The 22,816-nt window shown below is 46.4% G+C and overlaps 2 protein-coding genes across 7 annotated transcripts in view; one reads left to right on the top strand and one right to left on the bottom strand.

The window, feature by feature from the left end:
* Positions 1 to 17,093, top strand: part of KDM1A (lysine demethylase 1A) — an 89,746-nt gene extending 72,653 nt beyond the window's left edge. For both annotated transcript variants that reach the window (XM_020983041.2, XM_020983039.2), the window contains 10 exons: positions 1,347 to 1,437; positions 1,675 to 1,809; positions 2,611 to 2,684; positions 3,753 to 3,864; positions 5,000 to 5,132; positions 7,564 to 7,751; positions 8,441 to 8,555; positions 14,178 to 14,305; positions 15,179 to 15,325; positions 16,549 to 17,093. In XM_020983041.2, the coding sequence (XP_020838700.1) occupies positions 1,347 to 1,437; positions 1,675 to 1,809; positions 2,611 to 2,684; positions 3,753 to 3,864; positions 5,000 to 5,132; positions 7,564 to 7,751; positions 8,441 to 8,555; positions 14,178 to 14,305; positions 15,179 to 15,325; positions 16,549 to 16,734 (1,309 nt within the window). In that variant the 3' untranslated portion in view covers positions 16,735 to 17,093. The remainder of the gene's footprint in view (positions 1 to 1,346; positions 1,438 to 1,674; positions 1,810 to 2,610; positions 2,685 to 3,752; positions 3,865 to 4,999; positions 5,133 to 7,563; positions 7,752 to 8,440; positions 8,556 to 14,177; positions 14,306 to 15,178; positions 15,326 to 16,548) is intronic.
* Positions 17,094 to 18,661: 1,568 nt separating this feature from the next.
* LUZP1 (leucine zipper protein 1) overlaps positions 18,662 to 22,816 on the bottom strand; it is a 100,983-nt gene continuing 96,828 nt past the window's right edge. For all 5 annotated transcript variants that reach the window (XM_020983044.2, XM_020983043.2, XM_020983042.2 and 2 more), the window contains one exon: positions 18,662 to 22,359. The gene's annotated coding sequence lies outside the window, so the exon portion shown is untranslated. The remainder of the gene's footprint in view (positions 22,360 to 22,816) is intronic.

The following is a 22,816-nucleotide window of genomic DNA, read 5'->3' as shown; positions in this document are numbered from 1 at the left end:
TCCAGGTCAATAAGAATTTTCTTAAGGGAGTGTCATTTTAACAGTGCCCTTGTGCCAAAAGAAATTTTTTCCAAGGGGAAGCTTTCGGTATTTTACTATTGTCAGAACCCATTGTTCCCTTATCTCTTCCCCAGTAGGGTGGGGATAAACCATCCCAGCAAACACCTGCCCCAACAGGGTAGGGGCTTACCTTAGCTCAGAAGAATTTGAGGTAAAGAAGGGAATTCAACTTCTGGGAGCAATCCTCCATGAAGTTTCTGAAAGCCTATCCCAGACTCAGAAAGTCTTCAGCCTGGGTGGCTTTGCCAGAAACTGATGGGTGAAATCAAAAATAACTTAAGGAAAAAAGTTTTGAGTTTCCAAGCATATCAGTTTATTAAGCATTGTATGCCAGTTGCATAACAAATCGGGACCAGGCCTCCTCGGTGTGGCTGGACCCCTGAGTACAAGGGGAAACAGATTTTTATTCACTAAAAGAAAACAGTTGACAGGATATAAACCAGGATACTAGATGAGGTCATCTGATTTCTAACTAGAGGAAAGATTAAGGGATAAGTGGGAGGGGGGAGAGCAAGCAGATAGATTTTCTGAATGTAAAACAAGATGTCACTCAATACCCACAGTTAACAAGCAGGGAGAATTTTCAAGAAAATGAAATTTAGGTCTCAGAATTGAGTCATTTTTACAAGATGGAGTCAGTTTGGTTCACACAATTCCCACTTTTTTCTCAATAGTAAGCCCTTAATAAATGTTTGTTGAAAGGACTGACAGTACAGTCATTGCGGTTCAGATGATTTACATAATGGTTAAATAGAATATTAACACAAGTTCTTAGCTTATTACCAGAAAGATAACAGAAGAAATGCCTCAAATATATAAAACTTCTTTCTTACGTTCAGCAGCAGCAGCTATAATATAGTGGAAATAATGTTAGAGCCAAAGGACCTGGATTCCACTGTGACACAGTTTTGAATAAATTCTGGGATCCCTTCTCAAAATAAAGGAGACTGAAAGAACAGAAGAGATTTAGGAGATATCAACAAACACGGAAACGCCTGCTAGCTTTTTCTTATTTTTATAAAATCGTTTAGAATGGTTCATATAGAAATTGAGGTTGTGTCTTTGATGAAAACACAAGAGAATCTCAACGGGATTTCACAGTTCATAGTCTCCAAGTTAACCAGTATAAAGAATATAATATGCTGACCTGTTTGTGTTTCCCAAGCATGTAGCATAATGCCCTTCATAGGGTGGGCACTTAAGTAAATTAGACGTTAAAATTTATTGAGCCTCATGCTGAGTTGAATACTGTTCAGGGTGCTTAAAATTCATGATCTCTTCTTTAGGTTACAGGAGAAGCATGTGAAAGATGAGCAGATTGAACATTGGAAGAAGATAGTAAAAACTCAGGAGGAATTGAAAGAACTTCTTAATAAGGTGAGGTTCTTTCTTGTGACTTATTTGAAATTGTCATGACCCAAAGTATGTAAACTCAGATTTGGAAGGAGTCTTAGTAGCCACGCGATTTGTCCCATAAAAGGAACCCCCACTCTGACCTGTCCAACAAGTGGCCACCCAGTCTCCACTTGTCCACCTGGAAAAATTCCTGATTTCACCATCAGTCAGGTGACCTTGGGATGGAGCAGTTCAGTCTGCAATAATTTTATTTCACAGATGGTGAATTTGAAAGAGAAGATTAAAGAGCTCCATCAGCAGTATAAAGAAGCATCTGAAGTAAAGCCACCTCGAGACATTACTGCAGAGTTCCTTGTGAAGAGCAAACACCGAGATCTCACGGCACTGTGCAAGGTACCGCAGACCCTGCGCTGAATTAGGAAAATCTTGGCAGTCTGTCGTGGTACGGGGGGGGGGGCTCCCAACCCCCAATAGCTCTTCTGTCCCTTCCCTGGCCTTCTTAGTCCTTCTGTAGCTCACAGCTTTATCAGGCTGGGAACCAAGACCTTTCTTACAAATAAGAAACTGAGGTGTAGAGCAGGGAGGTGCCCTCCTTTTATCATCCTTCTCCCAGGGCGTCTTCGCTTTGGTCTTGTCTCCTTCATTAGTCCCACCCTGTCTCTGATTAAATGAAAAGGCAACACTTTTTCTCCCAAAGCACCAAGTAGCTGTTGTAAGCTGATCATGAGCCTACGTGAACATTGAGGTTAATGTTGACTTCCCAGAATCATAGCGGTCAGTATACAGTATCTTAACCAAAGACTTCTACCTCTCCTGACTTTAACTAGACTAGATCCAGCTCTGACTGTTAATTGTTATATTCTGTGTAGATGAACTAATTATCTTCCCATAGCTTTTGCAAAAATCTTCCCATGGCACAGCAGCGACCCTGCATTCTCAAAGCATGTGCTGGCAGAGCCAGAGCTCTCAAGTCAAGTCAAGAAGCATTCATTGAGCATTTTCTGTGTGCCAGGCACTGTGCTGATCACAAGCACCAGCCGGTTGTCTGGGAGCAGCCTCTCTGAGTGCAGAGTGGCTGATTACTCGGGCAGAGGCCGTTTGGTCACAGCATTAGTGGAAGGCAGTGCCCATGAAATGATGGCTCTTGAGGGTAAAACCATAGAGATAACCTGTGGTTACATTTGATTTGACCAGGAATATGATGAGTTGGCAGAAACACAAGTAAAACTAGAAGAGAAGCTACAAGAACTGGAAGCCAATCCCCCAAGGTAAGGGCTTGCATTCAGACAGTGTGCATCAGCATAAGAGTCTGGGTTATTTGGAAGCTTGAATGCTGATAAGCATGGCGGCAGCCTGTGGAGCGTCTGCCCCGTGTCCCGTGAAGAATGCCGCATGCCCAAGTCCTGCCGGGTCTCGTGACTCCCAGGCCAGCACTCATTTCTGTTCATTTGTGCAGACGCACTGCTTGGACCTGTGGCTGGGACTCGTTTTCTCTCTTGAGTAGATTTTAAAAGGAAATGAGAGAATAAGGGGTTTGCATTTTGTTATGAGTATAGAAGATAAAAAGATGTGGTGTCTCTGGATTTAGGGCTTGTTCAGTTCCCAAGTTAGCTGACCATGAATGATGTTTATTACAGACATTTGGGTTGAGGTGTGCCAGGGTACTTGATACATTATTAAAGAAAATAGCACTAGTTCATAGTTATGTAACCTATTTGTTAAGGCTTATAATAGTATACCCCTCATAATACCTCTGTGAATGAGGTAGCACAAGTAGTATTATCTCTATTTTATATATGAGGAGATGAAGGCTCAGAAAAAACAAGAATGATAATGGTAGCATTTATGTAGCACTTTAACGTTTGCTAAGCCCTTTACAGATCTCATTTTATCTTCACAACAACCCTGGGTGGTAGGTGGTGTTATAATCCTCATTCTGAGAGATAGAGGTTAAGATTCACCTGGGGTTATCCAGCTAGTTAGTGTCAGGTTTTCCTGATTCCACACCCAGGGCTCTATCCACTGTGCCGCAGAACTCTTAGATCAGTTATCCCATAGCTAATTAATGTTTGAGGTGGCACTGTACAAAGCAGCAGGTGCTAGGGACAAAGATAACCGAGTGAGAGGAACATGTAGCTGGTAAGAATTGGCCAGAGATGGATCCAGAAACATGACTCCATCGTTGCTTGCCCTCTCTTAGAGATTGTGTTTTGTCTATTTCATCAGGTAGATGATAACAATAAGACAGTCTCCTGAAGGGTCAGCTCCGAGTATCGATATAGTCCAGTTACCTGAGAATTGCTCCAACAGCTGCTTTTTTTGTTCTTATTTTTCAGTGATGTCTATTTGTCCTCAAGAGACAGGCAGATCCTTGACTGGCATTTTGCAAATCTAGAATTTGCTAATGCCACACCTCTGTCTACCCTCTCCCTTAAACATTGGGACCAGGTAATTCCTTTATTACGTGTATTAGTTGTTGTTTATAAAAGGCTTCCAGGAGAATGGGTAGGATTGTAGCTGTTTAAACAAACCAGCCAAAAAAAGAATCCTTTGCATCCATATCTGGGGACAGAACCTTTCCTGTGGCCACAACTCCTCGGCATCCATGGGCATGGGCTTTTCCCTAATGTTCTAGGAAAATGTTGGGTTTTCCTCCCATTTTTGTCCCATATCAGGTTTCCCTTATAAACAGAGGTTTTGAGTTGCTCTTTATTGACATCATATCTAAATGTTCTCAGCCTTTAAATTACATTATAAGAGACCCTCTATTATTCAAAGGTTCAGCTTATTTATATAAATAATACTTCTAGATTTTCCAAGGAGCCATGAGTATATTTAAATAAGGATAGAGTACATTCTCCAGCAGGAATTTTGTACACTCAGAGACATTAAGATAAGTAAGAAGCATTTTCAATGTGTTATCTTAGTTTGGCCCCCTATTAAACTATGAAAGGGTATATTCAAAAGACCAATAAGATGAGTTAAGAACTGAAGCCAATCAGCTTAGGTTTTGTTAATTATATAAACCCAAGTATTTGACAGCTGCTCTGGGTAGAGAAGTGAGTTTCAGGCTGTATCTTTCTAGTCATCTACCACCTTTGCTTGGGGAGTCAGTGTGCTTTGGGAATGGAGCTGATTTGTTACGAGTTTAGTCAGCCTGTAATTTGGACAAGAAGCTCCCCTCACCTGATCTCCAAAGGTTCTCCAAGGCCAAAAAGAACAGAGCTATAAGTGACCATATCTCCCTTCCATGGATGGTGGATCTCTGTGTGGGAGAGCATCATCTGTATTAGGGGGAGGTTCAGAAGCTGTATCCCAATAACAAAGGGGTATTGGTCACTAGCTGCCTTCAGTTTCTCTGTCTGCTGGGGCCAGTTAAGGTGCTCTGCTGTTCTTCACTTCCTGTCCAATGACATCGTTACTGTTTCAGTGACAGTGGCAAGTGTTCCCTTTATAGATAACAGAGTTCAAGTTACTTTAGAACTGGCCGATCATGGTACAAGTAAGTAGCTATTCTCTGGTGAAAGAGGACATCTTCTCCTTTGTGAAAGTCTGAAGCAGTCACTTCTCCTATTCACTTTAGGATGATGATTTTGAGTTTACTGGAAGTCACTTGACTGTGAGGAATGGTTACTCATGTGTACCAGTGGCCCTGGCTGAAGGGCTGGACATTAAATTGAATACAGCGGTTCGCCAGGTGCGCTACACAGCTTCTGGTAAGTTACCTTCAATCAAAGCAGACTGGGCTTCCTTCCTTATAATGTTTTAGGTGCTGTTAGAGTTGTTACTGAACAGAGAAAATATTTCCCTTTACTTTGCCCAGGGGTCTAGGCCTCTGCTTCATCGTGTGGGGTAAGAGGGGACTTGAAGATGATGCTGTCAGAGAGTAAGACCTGATAAGTCTCACCAAGGGAAAAGGCTGTAGGGGCACATCTAGAGGGAGATGGCTCCTTTCACCAAGGTCACTGTAGCTACTTATTTTCAGAGAAGTTCTTCACAGATTTGTACCACCAAGTGATGCCCATTTTTTTCCGTAGCAGGCCACCTCCCCACCAAATACTCTTTTTTCTGTGACCTTTTTATTACTCTCTTTTAGTTCTCCCCTTACCTACCTGACCACTCTTCTTCCAGCTCCTTTGCTGACTCATCATCCATATTCTACCTTGTAAATGTGGGTTGGGTTTCATCCTCTGCCCTCTCCTCTTCTATGTCTATCCTCTCCATGACCTCCCCTCCTTCCATCAGTTTGATGAACGTCTCTTCTTAATTATCAGTCATCTCACAGTTCTAAATATCCAGTCCCATTCTCTCCCCTGAGCTTTATTGCCATATCACTAGTTGACCTGGTCTGGGCCTTTATGTACAAGCTTTTTAGGTAACTTGTGACAGTACCAGTCTTAGCACACTTTCAAAGAGATGGAAACAACCTATTGCCCCTCTGCCTTCAACACTAGAAAATTTATTGTTGGGGAAACTAATGACATGTTATAGTTGGCTGACATAAAAGGCCATAATTTTACCCCCAACTGTCCCTCCCATTTTTTTTTCTTTCTTTTTTTTCTTTCTTTCAGGCAGTAGGGGGTAAGTGCCTTGTCACACAGCTAGTAAATGTCTGAGACTAGATTTGAACTTGGGACCTCCTGACTCCAGAGCCGGTGTTCTATCCACTGCAGCACCTAGCCACCCTCCTCCCATTTGTCTTTAAGAATTTCTGTGATCACTGCATGCAATCCCAGAATCAAGGCAGCAGCCTGCTCTCCAATGGGAGATGGCCTTGAAGAACAGCTCCAGGCAGCTGAATACACCTAGGCCCCATGCACACACCACTTGTAGTCATAGGGTTGGGTTGGGTTGGTTTTGGTTTTTTGGGGTTTTTTTAACATATTCTTATATACTCTGACCTTGCCAGCTCTGAAGGTGTTAATACACAAACTGATATTTCATGTTTAGTCTCAACATTGATAAGGCCTACAGGTGTGGGGTAACTAACTTTAGGTAACTTAGTCTGGGGATTCCCAACATAGTTTTGTTCCTGAGACCGCTTTCAACAGCAACCAACCCAAGAAAGTGTTGTGAATCCACAGGGTGATTTAATATGCTACTCATGACATTCTTTAGGTTTACAATGCTTACAGTAACTGTAATGACAACTTTGTCCCTCAAAAGCTCCAAATTAAAGTTTATAGTATATAATTACAAATAGAAAATTAATAAAGCCATAAAATAATTACGGATGTTTTATGTGGAACATTCTGTAAGAATTAAAAGAAGTGGCAGCTGGAAACAATTTGACTGGCTGACAAACTGCAGGAACACACTGTATTTAGTTGGAGTTTGATGCAATTACATCATCAAACGCCAGAATTATTGTGCGGATGTTCCTGCAGGTTGGAATCACTGCAGAAACAAGTATACAATGCTTTGAACATGCCTGTTGTCACAAGGGAAAAATATATTTGTTACGTGATTGGGCCATTATTTGCTACTTAAGGCACCATTCATTAAAGGGCGACAAGAGAACAGGCACATAGTAAGCACTATATAAATATTACCTGTCACCATCATCATTATTATTATTATTATTACTATTATTTATTAAGGACCTGCTATGTGCCTGGCACTGTGGTGATGCTTTACAAAAATTACCTCATTTTATCTTCATGGCCATCCTGTGAGGTAGCTACTTTTAAGATGCCCATTTTATTGTTGAGGAAACTGAGGCAGACAGTGATTTAGTGACTTGCCTAGAGTCACACTGCTAATAAGTGTCTGAGGCTGAATTTAATTTTGGGTCTTTCTGACTCCAGACCCTGAGCTTGATCCAGTATAGCCAGCTAGCTGCCTATAAAATTAAAGAAATTTTTAAGTAAGTTAAAGAATTTTTAGCACAAACTCCTTTGACCATCATCTCAAAAGTTTGCAAATGACTGATCTCAGACCGTTTTCTTGGACTTAATTTGTAGCCCTTTACCGTCCATATCCAGAGCAGAAGGAGTCAATCAGTGTTAAGAGCATTTGGTGCTTTAGGTTAAACAGGGATGTTATTTTAAATTATTTCCTCAGTTCAGGCATCTGCTTCTGCTTAATTTGCACTCCTTGTCGAATACCTCCATCTTTTGTACGCTTTTTTCTCCTAAACCTTTGCAGGGTGTGAAGTGATTGCTGTGAATACTCGTTCTACCAGCCAGACCTTTATTTATAAATGTGATGCTGTTCTCTGTACTCTTCCTTTGGGTGTATTGAAACAACAGCCCCCAGCTGTTCAGTTTGTGCCACCTCTTCCTGAGTGGAAAACATCTGCAGTACAAAGAATGGGATTTGGTAACCTTAACAAGGTAATGATCTCACATGCACGGTGCTAGACCTGATTTTTTTCCCCCCTGGCTTCCCATTCACTTGCAACTCAGCTGCTGAGTGCAGGGCACTGTGTTCAGAGCTGGAGGAGATAATTGAAGTCTTTATATTCTGTAGTATTCTAAAGGTAATTAATGCTTGATCCCTGCTGTCCTGGAGTTTAGTATGGAAGGATAAGACATACGCAAATATGCAGTGTTAGACCATAATAACTGTTTAAATTATTTTAAAGTTTTACAGAATGTTTTTCTCATAGTAACCCTGTAAAGAAGTAAAGCATGTAGTAGTATCCCCATTTCACAGATAGGGAAAGCCCTGGGAGGTGGTGGCTGGCCACACAGATAGTGACTCTTGGAGCCTGGATTTGAACCCAAGGCTCATGATTCCAAATCCAAGGCACTTTGTACCATCGCCAGAGCTCTGCATTGCCAGGATGCATGAGGTCAGTGCAGGAGTGAAGGCATCAGCTGTAGCCTTTTGGGGACTGGCCTTGCCTTGAGTGCCCTGTGGAATTCTTTTGGATGGGGACCAGTGTGCTTTCTTCAAAAATGTTAGGAAGGAGGACGGTCTCTACTAGGGTCTTGACTCTTTTCTGGTCAAGCCCTGCTACTCTTCAAGCCTTTGAGACACATCTGTGACTGGCTCTTGTGTTCTCTTCTTGTCGCCTTAGGTGGTTTTGTGCTTTGACCGCGTGTTCTGGGACCCGAGTGTCAATTTGTTCGGTCATGTTGGCAGCACTACTGCCAGCAGGGGAGAACTTTTCCTTTTCTGGAACCTCTATAAAGGTAATTTCATTCATGTTTTATTCTTTAAGATAATATTTTCCTACAAAACTGACGCCAACAATTACACCTATTCTAGATTCCTTGATGCGATATGGGGCATTGTTTTAGCATGCGCTTTGACCTGGGATGTTTGGTTCTGACTGAATCAAGCTTGGCTCCCCTTTTCGGAAAAGTGCTCCTCCAGCTAGCCCCCTTGCTCCAGAATCCGTGCAGAATCTTATGTCGACAACTCTCTTTGAGCTACACTGAGTAGGAGTGTGGGGAGGGAGAAGGAGAAGGCTTGGACACTCTGTGCAGCAGCTCACGTGAAGTCTTATGGGGTTTGTCCTCTCATTTGGAACTTGGGGAAATTCATCCAGGTCTGAGTGATGCTTTTCTTGGAGACTTTAGCAGTCATCTAATCCAAGTCCCATCTGAACAGAAATCCTCTCTTAGGACATCCATAAAAAGCAATTGTCCAGCCTCCATTGAAAGACCTCCATGGGGCAATGGATGGGCAAAGTTTCACAGAGTCCAATTTAGGTTTGGAATAAGGAAAACTTCCTACCAGTCAAAGCTATAAAAAAGGAGAATAAGCTGCCTCTGGACTTTGTAGGGTGCCCTTCATTGCGTGTATTTTAGAATAGCTAGAAGATGTCCACTTGTCAATGATGTGGCTTGGGGGATTCTTCTCAGTTATGGTTTAGATTAAATGGTCTCTGAAATGCTGTCCAACTAAGATTCTTTGAGATTATCTGCCAAAGGTAGGCTTGAAATCAAGTTGAATAGGAGGTTGAGTGGTGGGCAGTCTGGTCACAGAGAGCAACACTGTATATAAGCACATTGGTGGGAATACATGACGGTATGTCTGAGGGATGGCAAATTACAGGAAGGTAGATTATTGTTCAGATACAAAAGGAAAAATCCTAAAAATTAAATTTGTCAAAAGAAGATACTGTATAATTCTCTGGAGATAGTATGGAGAGGATATAGAAGTCTATGATTCTATCCCTTTTAAAATGTCTCTTTCCAATTCCAAAAGATTCATGGTAGAAAATGCTGTCCACATCCAGAGAAAGAGCTATGGAATCTGAATGCAGATTGAAGCATACTATTTTCACTTTTTTTCTGCAATTTTTTTTCCTTTTGTTCTGTTTGTTTTTTCACAACCTGACTCATGTGGAAATATGTTTACTTGATTACACGTGTATAAGCTGTATCAGATTGCTCACTATCTTGGGGAGGGGAGGAAGGGAGGGAGAAAAAATTTGAAACTCAAAATCTTATTTAAAAAAATGAATGTTGAAAACTATCTTCACTTGTAATTGGGGAAAAAATACTATTTACTGAAAAAAGAGAAAGAAAGACCTCCATGGAAGTGGAACCCAGTGCCTCTAAGAGGAGGTAGCACATTGTACTTTTAGATAGCTCAGATTGTTACAGAGTTGTTTTCCTTACAGAGAGCCAGAATCTGCCTTTCTGCTACTTTTCCCGGTCACCTCCCTCCTGTTTTACTCTCTGGGGCCCTAGACATAACCTTCTAGAGGGGAATATTTTGACCATGGGTGGGGAGCCTGCAGCCTCAAGGCCACATGTGGCCCTGTAGGTCCTTGGGTGCAGCCTTTTGGCTTGAGTCCAAGTTTTACGGAACCAATCCTTTTATTAAGGGGATTTGTTCTGCGAAGTTTGGGTTCTGTCAAAGGGCCCCACTTGAGGATCTAGAGGGCTGCATGCAGCTGTAGGTTCCCCACCCCTGGATTAGACCATCCCAGAAAATAACCAGCATGGCAGGAGCACTCTGTTTGCAATTCAGTATTAACTCTGCTCATTACAAATGGTTCTGTGCTCCACTGAAGAGAGGGCACTGCTTAGTCACACTTCATTATCCTGAAGTTTAAACGTCTTGGCTTAATGGGAAGCAAACTGGCTATTTTTTTTCCTAAATAAATGACCAGAGATTCAGGTTGCCTGATAAAGTGTAGAAAACCAGCAGACATTCTAAGTTCCTGAAGTGTTTCTGCTCTCCTCGATAATATAATACTTCACCTTTACCTTATGCTTTGAAGTTTAGAGTCCTTGGAGGCAGGTTGTGTGAGTGTTATTATGCCTAGAACTAGAGAGCTGGAACTTCAAACCCAGTTTTTTTCCCACTGCCAATCTAGCTGTCTCACCACTTGGTTTTGAAATGGAGTCAGACACTCCCACCTGTGCCCGGCTTTACTGGCTCACATCTTTGTTATTCCAGTGTTATTCACTTGTTGGAAGAGAAAAGTCGGTAGGACAGAACATTTCTGGACTCGTTACCCATTTGCCGACATTGAAATTTAATGTTTTATATGTGATCATCCTTATCTTTCAGAGCAGTGGTGTAGTGGAAAGATCGTGGATTTGGAGTCAGAGGACCTGGGTTCAAATCCCAGCTCTGCCACTTAGCATGTGGTCTTGGGTCAGTCATTTAATCTCTTTGAACCTATATTTCTTCATCACTAAAATGAAAGGCTTGGACTAGATTAATTCTCCAGGTCTCTTCCAACTCTTAGATCTCCCCCATCTTCATTTGACCCTTCCATCCCCACCAGTCATGCTCTATCCCTTCTGCAGCTAACCTCGAAAAGTAAGTCTACAATAGGTGCCTCCTCCTTTTCTCACTTTCTACTTAATCCCTAACCATTAGGCATTCCACAGAAACTGTTCTCCAAAGTTACCAGTGCTCTTAGCTGCCAGATCTAGGAGCCTTTTCTCAGTCCTCTTTCTCCTCAACTTCTCATACTGTTGATCACTCTCTTCTCCTTGATATGCTCTTCTCTCTAGGTTTTCAGGACACCCCTCTCTCCTGGGTCTTCTCCTTCCTATCTGACTGCCCTTTCGCTGTCACCTTTTCTGGATCCTTATCCGGAACATGCCCTCTAACTGTAGGTGTCCCTCAGGGGTCTCTCCTTGTCCCTCTTCTCTTCTCCCTCCATACTGCTTCACCAGGTGATCTCATCAGCTCCCGTGGATTAAATGGCTATCTCTGTGCTGAAGATTCTCAAGGTGACCTGTCCTGCTCTAGACTTTCTGCTGGCCTCCATTCTCACATGTCCAACTGCCTTTCACACAACTCAGAATGGATGTTCAGCACACATCTTAAACTCACCATGTCCACGACAGTACTCGGTGTCTTTCCTCTCCTGCCTTCCCTATTGCCGTAGGAAACAACACCATCTTCCCGGCCCTCGGGCTCACAACCTGGGTGTCAGCCTGGATTCCTCACTGTCCCCCATATCCAAGCTGTTGCTAAGGCCTGTCCATTTTATCTTATCAGCATCTCTGCAATACTCCCCCTTCTCTTCCTCTGATGCTGCGCCTCATCCCCTCACACCTGGACTGTTGCACAAGCTGCCGGTGAGTCTGCCTGCCTTGAGTCCTTCCTCCATTCAGCCACCAAAGTACAGGCCTGACCATGTCACTCTTCTGTTCATTGGAGCCCACTCACTCCCTGTGGCCCCCGTGTGACCCTCAGGGCCCTTCCTGCGCTGGCCCCTCCTGCCGTTCCAGCCTTCTTACGCCTCCTGGTGTGTGTGGAGCCAGTGGATCCAGGACCCTCCATCTCTCAGCCGTCGGCCCTTCCCTGGAGTGCTCTCCCTCCTCTGCTCCACTTCCTGGCTGCCTCAGCTCCCTTTAAGTCCCAACCAAAACCTCACCTTCCCAACTCTTTACTTCTAACTCCTTCCCTATATTAATTATCTCCTACTTATCCCATATGTTGCTTACTTTGTATAGACTTCTTTACAAGTGGTCTGCCCCATTAGATTGTCAACTCCTTGAGGGCAGGGACTGTCTTTTGGCTCTTTTTGTATCCCCAGGACCTAGCCCAGTGTCTGCCACATGATGTGCACTTTAATAAATATTTATTTACCGACAAATCCATGACTGCTTTTCATCATAATATATAAAGGGAATGCCTCATCATTTGTGACTGGCCCTTTAAGAAAAGCTTGAGCGATGCCAAAAGCTGGAAGGGAGATTGATTAGCTTAGGTAACAAGCGGTGAGGGCAAGAGGAGTCAAGGCCTGAAGCCCCCCCCATGCGAGGCACCCAGGTGTTTCACACATATTAAATCAGTAACTGTAGGAAAAGCAGTAACTCTGCAGGCTTGGAGTTAGACTCAGATCCTGTCCGCTTGTTGGCCGTGAGACCATAAGCAAATTATTTCACTTCAGTGTCCTCATCTTTAAAATGAGTCTAAGAAGACTGTACTTTCCTCTCTTCCTTTCTCTTGTCTCTATCTCTTTCCCTCCCCATATGTATATGTGCACACATAAACATACATACTAATATATTATATATATATATATATATTTTTTTTTTTAATATGTGCTATTGTTAGGAAAGCTGTTGTTAAACTATGAAACAGGATATAAATAAGAGCTATTGTATTTTCTTAATCATTACATACATCCCCACCTGTCCCATTTTACAGGTGGTGGGACTAAGTCACAAAATAGATAAGTGACTTAGCTAAGGCCACACAGGACGTTAGTGAAAGAACCTATATCCTGACTTTTATACCCACACTCTTTCTACGATCCCCTTACTACATCCCGTGTGGACGCCTGAGGTACGTCCTTGGGATGAAGCCCCGCCAAAGTGCTTCCTGAGTACAGAACTCTTGGCCAGACGTGCATTTTCATTTGAGACCTTCCTTAGGGCAAGTTCTACCCATGGTGCTTGCAGGCTTGTAGGGAGGAAGGAGAGCCGAGCAGGGTTTGCTGTGTCATGAGACCAGAAAGGACCAGGATGTGGAGAGCGTCTTTAAGGAAGTTGTGGTGTTACAGTAGTTTGAGTTTTATTGCACAATGTAGGAAAGCTGTAAACGTTATCAGGCAAATAACTCAGAAATGTCATCTCGGAGACTCCTTTATTCTGGAAGGCCATAAACGGTGGAGTGCGGGTGATTCACTCTTCGGCATGAGCCCCCTTCTGCAGCACATTCCCCTTGGATGGTAGCTTTGGCTTGTTTCTGACATACATGTAGCACAGTCCTTCTCAGCATCAGCACAGCCGCAGAGACGGGAAGTCCCTGCTGGAGCCAGAGGGACCCTCTGACCCACATTGAATAAGAATGCCTGCGGAGGCCCGCTCTTGGAGACCTTGGGGCAGCCCCTGGCTCTTGCACACAGCGTGCCTGCTTTTCCTTATAGTAAACTTGATTCTGCTTCTCTGCAGCAGCTGCACACCTGTTGCTTCTATTTCTGTCCTGCAGCATCAGTCATTCCTTTTCCTCATGACATACCTTCAGATACTTAAAGTCAGCTGTTTTGTCCTTGTCACCCCACAAAAAAAAAAGAAAGAAATTCTCTTTTCTCAGCCAAACGTCCCCAGTTCTTCCTGTCATTGTACAGTCTCTCCTCCAGTCCTGGCACTGCCTTGGTGGTTCTGCTCTGAGCTAATTCCAGCATCGTTGTCCTCTAAACCAGCCCCCTTCTCTTACTGAGGAGTGAATGGGCGTGGCCGGAGCTCTATGAGGCATGCCCTGGGACATCTGTCCTTGAGTTTTAGAAAGCCAAGCGTTACAGGGCTGCTACTGAACGAGGGGGGAAAATAAGTCGGGGGGGGGGAGTTTGGGGCAAGTACCTGAATTCTCTTCCATTTCCTTCGTAGCTCCGATTCTTTTGGCCCTCGTGGCAGGAGAAGCAGCTGGGATCATGGAAAACATCAGCGATGACGTGATAGTTGGCCGCTGTCTGGCCATCCTCAAAGGCATCTTTGGAAGTAGCGCTGTGCCTCAGGTAGGGAGTCTGCCCCATCTTCTGCAACAGCACAGGAGTTCTCATTATGGATTAGGGAAGAAGGCACCAACAAGAATTGTGATTTGTAAGGGAGAAGCAAAGTGTTTGGATCAGCCATCCCTTCTGAAGCACTCTGCTGAGTGTCAAACATGGTCAGCACTCAGGAGATTTTCCAGCACCACCGTAGACGAACCACATCCTTCCACTGGAAACATAGCATGTGTCCCTCAATGCCCTTTTCATGCATGGAGGTTAGAAAACAGAGTGTGCCTCCAAAGGACATCAAGGATTGTGTGTATCCATTTCCAAACCATGAGTATTTTTGAAGGCTGTATTGGTGTGGGTGAGCTTCACATGGGACTGGATCTGTGATTGAATTAGAATAGGTGACTTCCAGTGAGGAAGCCCCCCTCATTGTCTGTCGACACCTTCTTTGCAACTCATAGTCCCAGAAGGTTGCCTGGTGGTTTGAGAGATTAAGTGACTTGCTGGGAGTCACACAGCCATACGTGACAGGTGGGACACAAACCCGGCTCTTCCAAGGCCAGTTTTCTGTCCAACAGTGCCCTGCCCCTCAGCTTCACACAGTGAGGCCAAGTCAGTGCTGGTAAATGGCTTTTAGTTCCTGTTAGGATTTGGGGATTCATAGAAAAGTCACAGGAAGACCTGGAGACGTCCTGCATCACTTTGCCAAAATGGTATCCGTTGCTCCCAGGGCTCAAACAGGCTCTGATATGCTCTGTCCACCCAGCCCTAGGATTGCTCTGAATCTAGTGGTTCTTCACCTCAGCCCCATACCAGCTTCTTAGAGGTGACTTATATGTGCTTTTAATTAAAAACTGGACCCCATGTCTTTTTTTTTTCTCTCCCTAGCCTAAAGAGACAGTGGTGTCGCGATGGCGTGCTGACCCCTGGGCCCGGGGATCCTACTCCTACGTGGCAGCTGGATCATCTGGCAATGACTATGACCTGATGGCTCAGCCGATCACTCCCGGCCCTGCTATTCCGGGGGCCCCGCAGGTAAGAAGCCACACAGAGCTCCTCTGTCAGGGGCCTGGACCCCAGCCTCCCACACTAGAAGGTGCTTCGGTCACTTAGCACTGTGGTCTCTGGGATCTGAAGGAGCTGAGGGGAGGGTTGGCTTTAATCCCAGCTGTGTGACACTGGGTAAGTCACTAAACCTCTGCAGGCCTCTCATTGGTAAGAATGGAAGGGGGAGGTAGGTGATCTCAGGGGTTCCTTCCAGCTGCTCCCAGTATTCGAGGAGTCTGTGAGTGAGTGGAGGGGAAGTAGCATGTTTCCAGATCAGGCTGTAGTCCAAGGCACTGTCCCTGTTGGTCTTGTAGAAGATAATGAAGTGTGCTGAGCACATGAAAACTTGTTTTAAATCATCAACACAGAAGTTCATGGTTTTTGTTTAGCTTAGAATTAGCCCTCTCCACCCAAGAGCTAGGTGTCTGCCTTGCGGAGTCAGCCAGGTATCCTGGGGTGCAATAAGGAGGCATGGAATAAGGTCCCACGGGAGAGAGAAGCCGAGTGGTTGGTTCATTTACAACAAAAGTTTGACCCAGGGAATCATGTCCGAACCTGCACTTCCTCAGCTCTGACAGGTTAATAACGCAGGAATGATTTCCTGGTGCTGATGAGGAGTGCTCTTTATAAACGTGGGCAGGCTCTCTGGGAAGGAGAGCAGGTATTATCGGAGTGGTGTCTGGGTAGGATGCTTGCATCATCCTCTGGCTCGTTGACTAGGACCAGTTGGGGAAGGATTTGGGAGGGGGTTACATGATAACAGTTTTCAAGTATTTGAAGAGCTTTCACAGACAAGACTCCTTGTTCTCCAGCCACAGACTGCAAAAGTAGGACCAGTGGGCAGAGACAGATTAACCTTAGAACTCCATAGAATGGAGGGGGCTGTAACAGGATGTGGTCGACTGACTTCCCGTCCCTAGAGGTCTTCAGACTTAGTTTGGGGAATGTTAGAGATTGGTCGCTGCTGAGGTATGCATTAAACGAGCTCCCTCCCCTCTGTTGCCTTACGCCCCCTAAAACGAGCCGAGGAGCTGGGGCTCTGACCTGATACAGGCCCCGGGACTGGACCCAGACTGAGTGGGGTGGGAGGGTTGCCCCAGGGGCACGCAGTCTCAACAGGTCTGTCACATCACTGGGAGCCTGGAGCCCACGAGAGCGAGCTGGGAGCAACTGGGAGCTAGCTGACTGTTTTTCTCTCTCCTCTTTCCCAGCCTATCCCTCGACTGTTCTTTGCAGGCGAACACACTATCCGTAACTACCCAGCCACCGTCCACGGAGCTCTGCTGAGCGGGCTGAGGGAAGCCGGGCGGATTGCAGACCAGTTTCTAGGTGCTATGTACACTCTCCCTCGCCAGGCGACCCCCGGGGTTCCCGCCCCACAGCCCCCCAGCATGTGAGGCTGAGCTGAAGACACTTGTCTCATTAGACGTGATGTGCTTTCACTGCAGTAAAGCAGACTCCTGTAGCAATAGTAGATTTCACCAGGAAATTCCTCCTGGTGTCTTTGTCCCCGGGAGGGTGAGCAGAGCCATGGGCTACATGGTGCCCAGAGAAAACCTTCCGGAGTGACTGTGTGGCTGGATGTGAGGAGCACATGACAGACTTATTTGTTCCGTGTCTCACTAAGGCTTAGGGCTCTCAGAGAAGCAGCAGCTGTGGGAATACAGCTGAAGGAGGGACTTTCTCTTTGGTTTGGCTTGGGTATTTTTTTTGTTCATTATTATTTTTTAGAATAAAAGTTCCTATGAAAAGCCACGCTCTTGGTTTTCCATCATTCTTGTCTGCTCTGGGCCTGTGGTGGTACCTCACCTTCTCCTCCCCAAGCACCACAGGCCTGTCCTTGAGGACCCTTCTGGAGGCTTCGAGCACCTAGCCTTTTCTCATTAGCCACTGCTTTTGGGGGGCAGTTGTGGGCATACACAGACTCCCTAAAGAGGTCAGCAAATGGTTATGTGCCTGCTGTGTGCAAGGCACAAGGGAAATAATACAAGTCCCACGTGTAACAGGCCCCATCCTCGCCTTGCTGAAGATGAGGGGAAAGGTAAGCATGCAAATAACTGATAGAAGGGAATAGTCTGGAAACTCATCCCACCTGCCGCTGCCATGGGTCCTGTTTGCTGAACGGCCCTGGAACATGAGGCAAGAGGTGTACTTAAACCGGAAGTCCAAGACGGATGGGAAAAATAAATGCATCATTTATTTCTACTAACACCACCTGTTATGAATGTGGGCCACAAAATGTTCTGCCAAATCCAGGGTCCCGGGGGAGCTAGGTAGCACATTGGTAGAGCACCGGCCCTGGAGTCATGAGGACCTGAGTTCAAATCTGACCTCAGACACATAACACTAGCTGTGTGACCCTGGGCAAATCACTTAACCCCATTGCCTAGCCCAAAAAACAAAACAAAACCAGGGTCCCCTGATGTAGGGGAAAGGGGGCATGTCAGAGAAGTGTTAATGTGGGAACAGGACTGTGATGGCTGGAGCTAGTCATGACCAAAGGCTGAAGTAAGCACAGGCACAGATAAAAGCAACTTGCGATTGTGATGCAGGGTCTAAGATTTGTTTGTTTGTGAAGTACTAGAGAAGGATGGGAGGTAACTGAGAACCAAATTCTAGCCTTAAATGCCGTGAACTTTCTACTTGGCAGTGCTGCATGTGGACATCCAGACTCGGCAAGGCCAGATGGATAAAGAGGATTAGTGCTGGAGTAAAGTAGGACCAGAGAGCTCACTTCTGACACTGGGCACCAGCTTAGTGCAGAGAGCCCCTGAGCTTTCAGAGTGTGCCGAGGAGGCGAGTCCCTCAGCTGGACTTCTCTGGAGGAACAGACCTCACACACATCCTTTTCAGCACAAACGTGTAATAGTCTGAAACAGATCCATTCTAGTGGCAGATGGGACTAGTTACCAAACAGGAGGGATCTTTGGCCTCTACCATTCACCACTCTAACTTGCTGTTTGGGAAAAATGGGGAAGAAGGGGGTTTCCATGATGGCAGTGGCACAGGTTGGGAATCCAGAGCTGGGATCCTGAGCCCTGCCACTCAAATAGCTGCAAGGCCTCTGTATCACTCAGCCTCACTCACTCAGTGTTGCCCCATTTTCAAATGAGCGGTATTGGCCTAGATTGTCATCCAGCTGTGGTGTTTCTAGGCCCGTTGCTAACCAAATTATAAAGATGGCCCACTGCAGCAGAAAATCGGCCCCACCTTCTGGTACCCTGGCATACAGGGAAAGACACCCACTGTGCATGCGCTGCAGTGAAGACTGGCGATGCCATCCCCAGGCGGATCCAGCACTGACCACCAGACACAAGCAGCACGTAGAAATTGGAGAGCTTTATTGGTTACATATCGTGCTGTAGGGCTGACAGACAGCTTTAGGGCCAGAGGATACATGCAGACAAACGGGCTTCCACTAAACATGCACGCGAGGAGCGTGGGGCTGCAGCTCCCCTGGGAGCCGAGCCCCACCTCCCCCTGAGGCAGGAGCCGCAGTGGCCAGGCTGCCTCCTTATCTCACATGCTTAGAGCGAGAATAGTGGTGGGGCAGCACCAGGAGCAACCTCGGCCTCTCCTGGAGCCAGGCACCGGACCGAGTTAGCTGGAATGGGTTGACTTGGAGAGAGACTGGAAGACACAGCAACGAGGGTTAGTTTTCTGCCTGTAACTCAACAACTTGATAGGACTACCTCCCTACCCCACCAAACTTTTAAAATACAAAAAAATATATTTTATTCTTTTAAAAATACATTCCATTCATACGTGTTCTGAACTGCTAAGCAGCAGCAGGAGAATGCAGCACCTCTCCTATCGCAGGATGGACAGCCACACTGTCCGTCCGTCCATCCATTGGTTGGAGCCAGGGAGCTCCCCTGGAGGGAACTTGAGAGGACCACCGTAGGCCTGGAAGCACCAGTTCAGAAGCAGCCTTTGGAAACCTCCAAGTGGGGATGGTGGCACAGACACCCACCTGACAGCCTGAGGAGGCAGGGTCAGCCCAGCAAAGCAGACACCAACATCTTTCCCCAACCGTCACGACTATCAGTGTCTACCACAAGAGGCTACTGAATCCCCTAGCTACTTACTCAGGGGCTCAGAACAGTATCAACCCCAGCCTGACCAGGGGGGTTTGTGTGCAATCTCTCCTGGAGGTGTAGGGGCTTCTGTACCCAGTGACCCCTAAAGTCCTTTTAACCTAAGAGTTTATTCTTTTCATCCTGTGACCCCTGAGACCTGCGTGAGCCCGCAAGTCCACTTCACAACTCTCACGTCCTCCACTCCGGAAAGGTCTTCGTCTCTCTGTAGCTGGCTTCACAGATCTCGGCAGCCAAGGGAGCACTGGGTGCAGGGTGTAAAGGAAAGGCACAGGAGGAAGGCTGGCTCACTACTCAGACTCACCATCCAATTTCAGGCTTCATTAACCCCAACTCCACCAGCTTCCTCCGGTGTGCTACAGAAGTATCTGGAGACTTTAGAATGCACCAGGCCTCCCACCCACACTCCACTCTACTCCTCATCCAAAGACAACTTTTTTTATGAAAAGCAGTCATCCTTGTCTAGAGGATTTGGTTTGAAGGCTTGCTCCTCCGCCAGGCCAGAGTCCCTTTCCACTTCCAGCAAATGGGCCTCCATACCCTAGGAGTGGCAAGGCATTTCAATCCAAGATGGGATGGGATGGGATGTCTTGCAGCGCCTCCAGCTACTTCTTAGGAAGGTGCAGTGAGTGACACCATCATGTAGTGTATAGCATCTTAACTTTGGAATTTGCTGAACCCTACGGGATCCTCACCACTGCCAAGCCCAAAAGAGCCAGGCCTCAAACTCTTGGCTATACAATTATACCCAGTATTTTCTGCAACACCAAGAACTTTAAAAAATAAATCTATCAGGGGTCCTAGAAACTGTGCAGGTTGGGGGGAGGGGAGGTGAAATATTTATCCTGAAATATTAGTTACAATCAAGCCCTATTGCACTCAGGTTTCAAGATGGTGGTCCCAGTAAGGGGCACCATGGTTTATCTCTCTCCCACATGGCATCTTTGTTCCACAGCGGCAGTGAGCAGTGCCACTTAAGCTTGGTAGAGTCACGATGTTGGCACCTAGCTGAATGTACAACAGACACACAGGAGTCTTTCTGTTCAAGCTCTAGAATCTCAGGACATGAGGAAAGCCATAAGAATCTGGACTTGAGACTTTCTCTGTGACCAAAGACTGCCTTCGAGTGCCCCATGAACAGGGAGCCTCCATGTCCCCCACTTTCAGCAGCTATCACCTGAGAGGGTCCAGGGCTTGCAGACCTCCTGGAGCTCCCAGCCAATGGAGGAGGATCAGCCTTGGGTGGCTTCGTGGAGAGTGCTTTGGGACAAGCAGCTTGCTAGGTGTTAAAACCAGAAGCTTAGCTAAGGGGCCCCGCCTGCTGGGTCAGTGGAGAGGCAGGGAGTCAGTTTGTACACATAAGGCGGGGACTACGGCAGCTATGGGGAAAGGTAGGACAGCCCAAGTAATACAAGCCCACATTTGGCAAAATGTGAAAATGGAGGTATGAGAGTGGTTCCTGCATAGCAGCCAGGATGTGGAACTCCCAGGCACAGCCTGAGAAAAGGGTCAGCGCGTCCTTGAGCCCCGCCAGGGTCCAACCCAGACTCCAGAGAATCAAGGATCTGTTCAGCCCTGGTTCCCAAACAAGAACCTTAAAATAAACCAGGTGAGTTCTTACAAAGGAGGATTAAAGGATTAAGGGACCCCCCCCACCCCCACCCCAAACCCCCAGCAAGGCAAGGATAAGATGGGATGTAGAGAGAGAACATTGTCAGCTGGGAGTCAGGAGAAATGACCTAGCCATGTGACCTCAGCTAAGTCATATTAACTAACTCCCGTGGCCCTCATTTTCCACCTCTGTAAAGTGAGGGACTTGGGTTAGCTGGTCCCTTCCAGCTCAGCATTCTGGGGAAGGGGGTTAGGAGCCAGGCAAGCCCAAACCAACGCCTTTCCAACGTGGTGAACCCAACCGTCCTTGAGCTCCTGAGCAGGGAGCAAAAGTTAAACCCAATGAAGTCAATGACTGGCTACGCCTAAGTTTGGCATCTGCACAAAGCTAACTACTCGGGCAATGGCCCAGTAATTGACTGATCACTAAAGTTTTTGATTAAAAAAAAATTCTGCATGTGGAATTTGGGAAAATTTGCTGCATTCGGAAATCTGAATCATCCTTTCCCTTCCCCCACTCTACACCCAACTCCTAGATTTTCCCCTCTCATTTTGCTGATGGAGGCAACAGGCAACTACAGTCCACAGAAATCTCCTTTCCAGCCAACCTTCAAGGATTGCATTGACTCAGTAAAGTGCGGTTCTCAAGGGGGAAGGGGTCAGGGGAGAAGGCAGGGGCAGGGGTGGGCAGCACACAAGTGTCTGCCTCTCCTTGAATCTATTGCTCCACGGGACAACAAATGGGAAGGAGGTTCATCCTGACTAGGGGAGGGGGGAAAGGGAGTGTGCCAGGTGAGGCCTAGCACGGTCTCAGGATCCACGCCCCCTCCCCGAGTGGGGTGGGGATGACACCCTGCTCTGAGAAGTCAAGGTGAGGCTTGCAGCCACGGAATCCTGCAGGCAAACTCTTGAGCCAGCCAAGCCTCCAGTGCTTGGTGAAGGGAATATGGAGGGGCGTGGACCCTTCTGTGTCCTCTTAAGTGGTGTCTGGAGAGGTCTGGCTAGGACGTGTCACTGATGGATGGCCCTTCGGGGAACAGCCAACTCAGTCCGGATACCCAAGATGCCACCCTGGGGCATGGGCTCAGTGACCCCCAGAGTAGCCTCCAACCAGACACACTGCTGTTCATTGGCTTGGAAAACCTCCAAGTCAAGAATGCTCAGAGGGAGAGAAGAATGGGAGATGGCTTTGCAGCTGGTGGCTGAAGGGTATGTGGTCAGAGAGCATCCCCTTGGGGCAGACCACGGAGTGAATCCTCTGCTGGGAGTGGAGAATTAAAATCTTGGAAATCACCCCAGCAGAGCGGGAACCACCTGCAAGACAAAAGCCAAGAGCAAATCAGTGTGGAGGAGGGAAGAGAAAACTGCAAGGTTTCTACAAGAGAGAGCAAGAGAAGAGGGCGTACGTTTGAGGGAAGAAAAAAGGCACTGGCAAACATTCTACTGGCAGAACAGAGGAAGAGGGTTTCCAGTTCTGGATGGGCGCAGAATCCTCTCCTTCCCAGAAACTACAAGGATTCCCTGGATCCAGACAGCCTGGCCTGGTTCCACATAAGGTAGACAGTGCTGTATTGCTCGTGAGGTAGGGAGGCGTGAGGAAGGGCTCTATCTTTAGTGCCAAAAAATGTTCAGACTTTGCTTAAGGTTCATAGATTCTTTGCTCCAATTCTACCCAGGCTCATTCCATGGCAAGTTGCTAAACTTTTCTGGTCACCCCTTGGCCTCTTATTCTGGGATTTATTCAAATTATTTCCCACCTGTACACCTATCC

The sequence above is a fragment of the Phascolarctos cinereus genome, unplaced genomic scaffold (genome assembly GCF_003287225.1).
Source record: "Phascolarctos cinereus isolate Bilbo 61053 unplaced genomic scaffold, phaCin_HiC Scaffold_726;HRSCAF=1367, whole genome shotgun sequence".
Lineage (NCBI taxonomy): Eukaryota > Metazoa > Chordata > Mammalia > Diprotodontia > Phascolarctidae > Phascolarctos > Phascolarctos cinereus.
The sequence above is the reverse complement of the archived record's forward strand: the minus strand, read 5'-3'. Positions and strand labels throughout refer to the sequence as shown.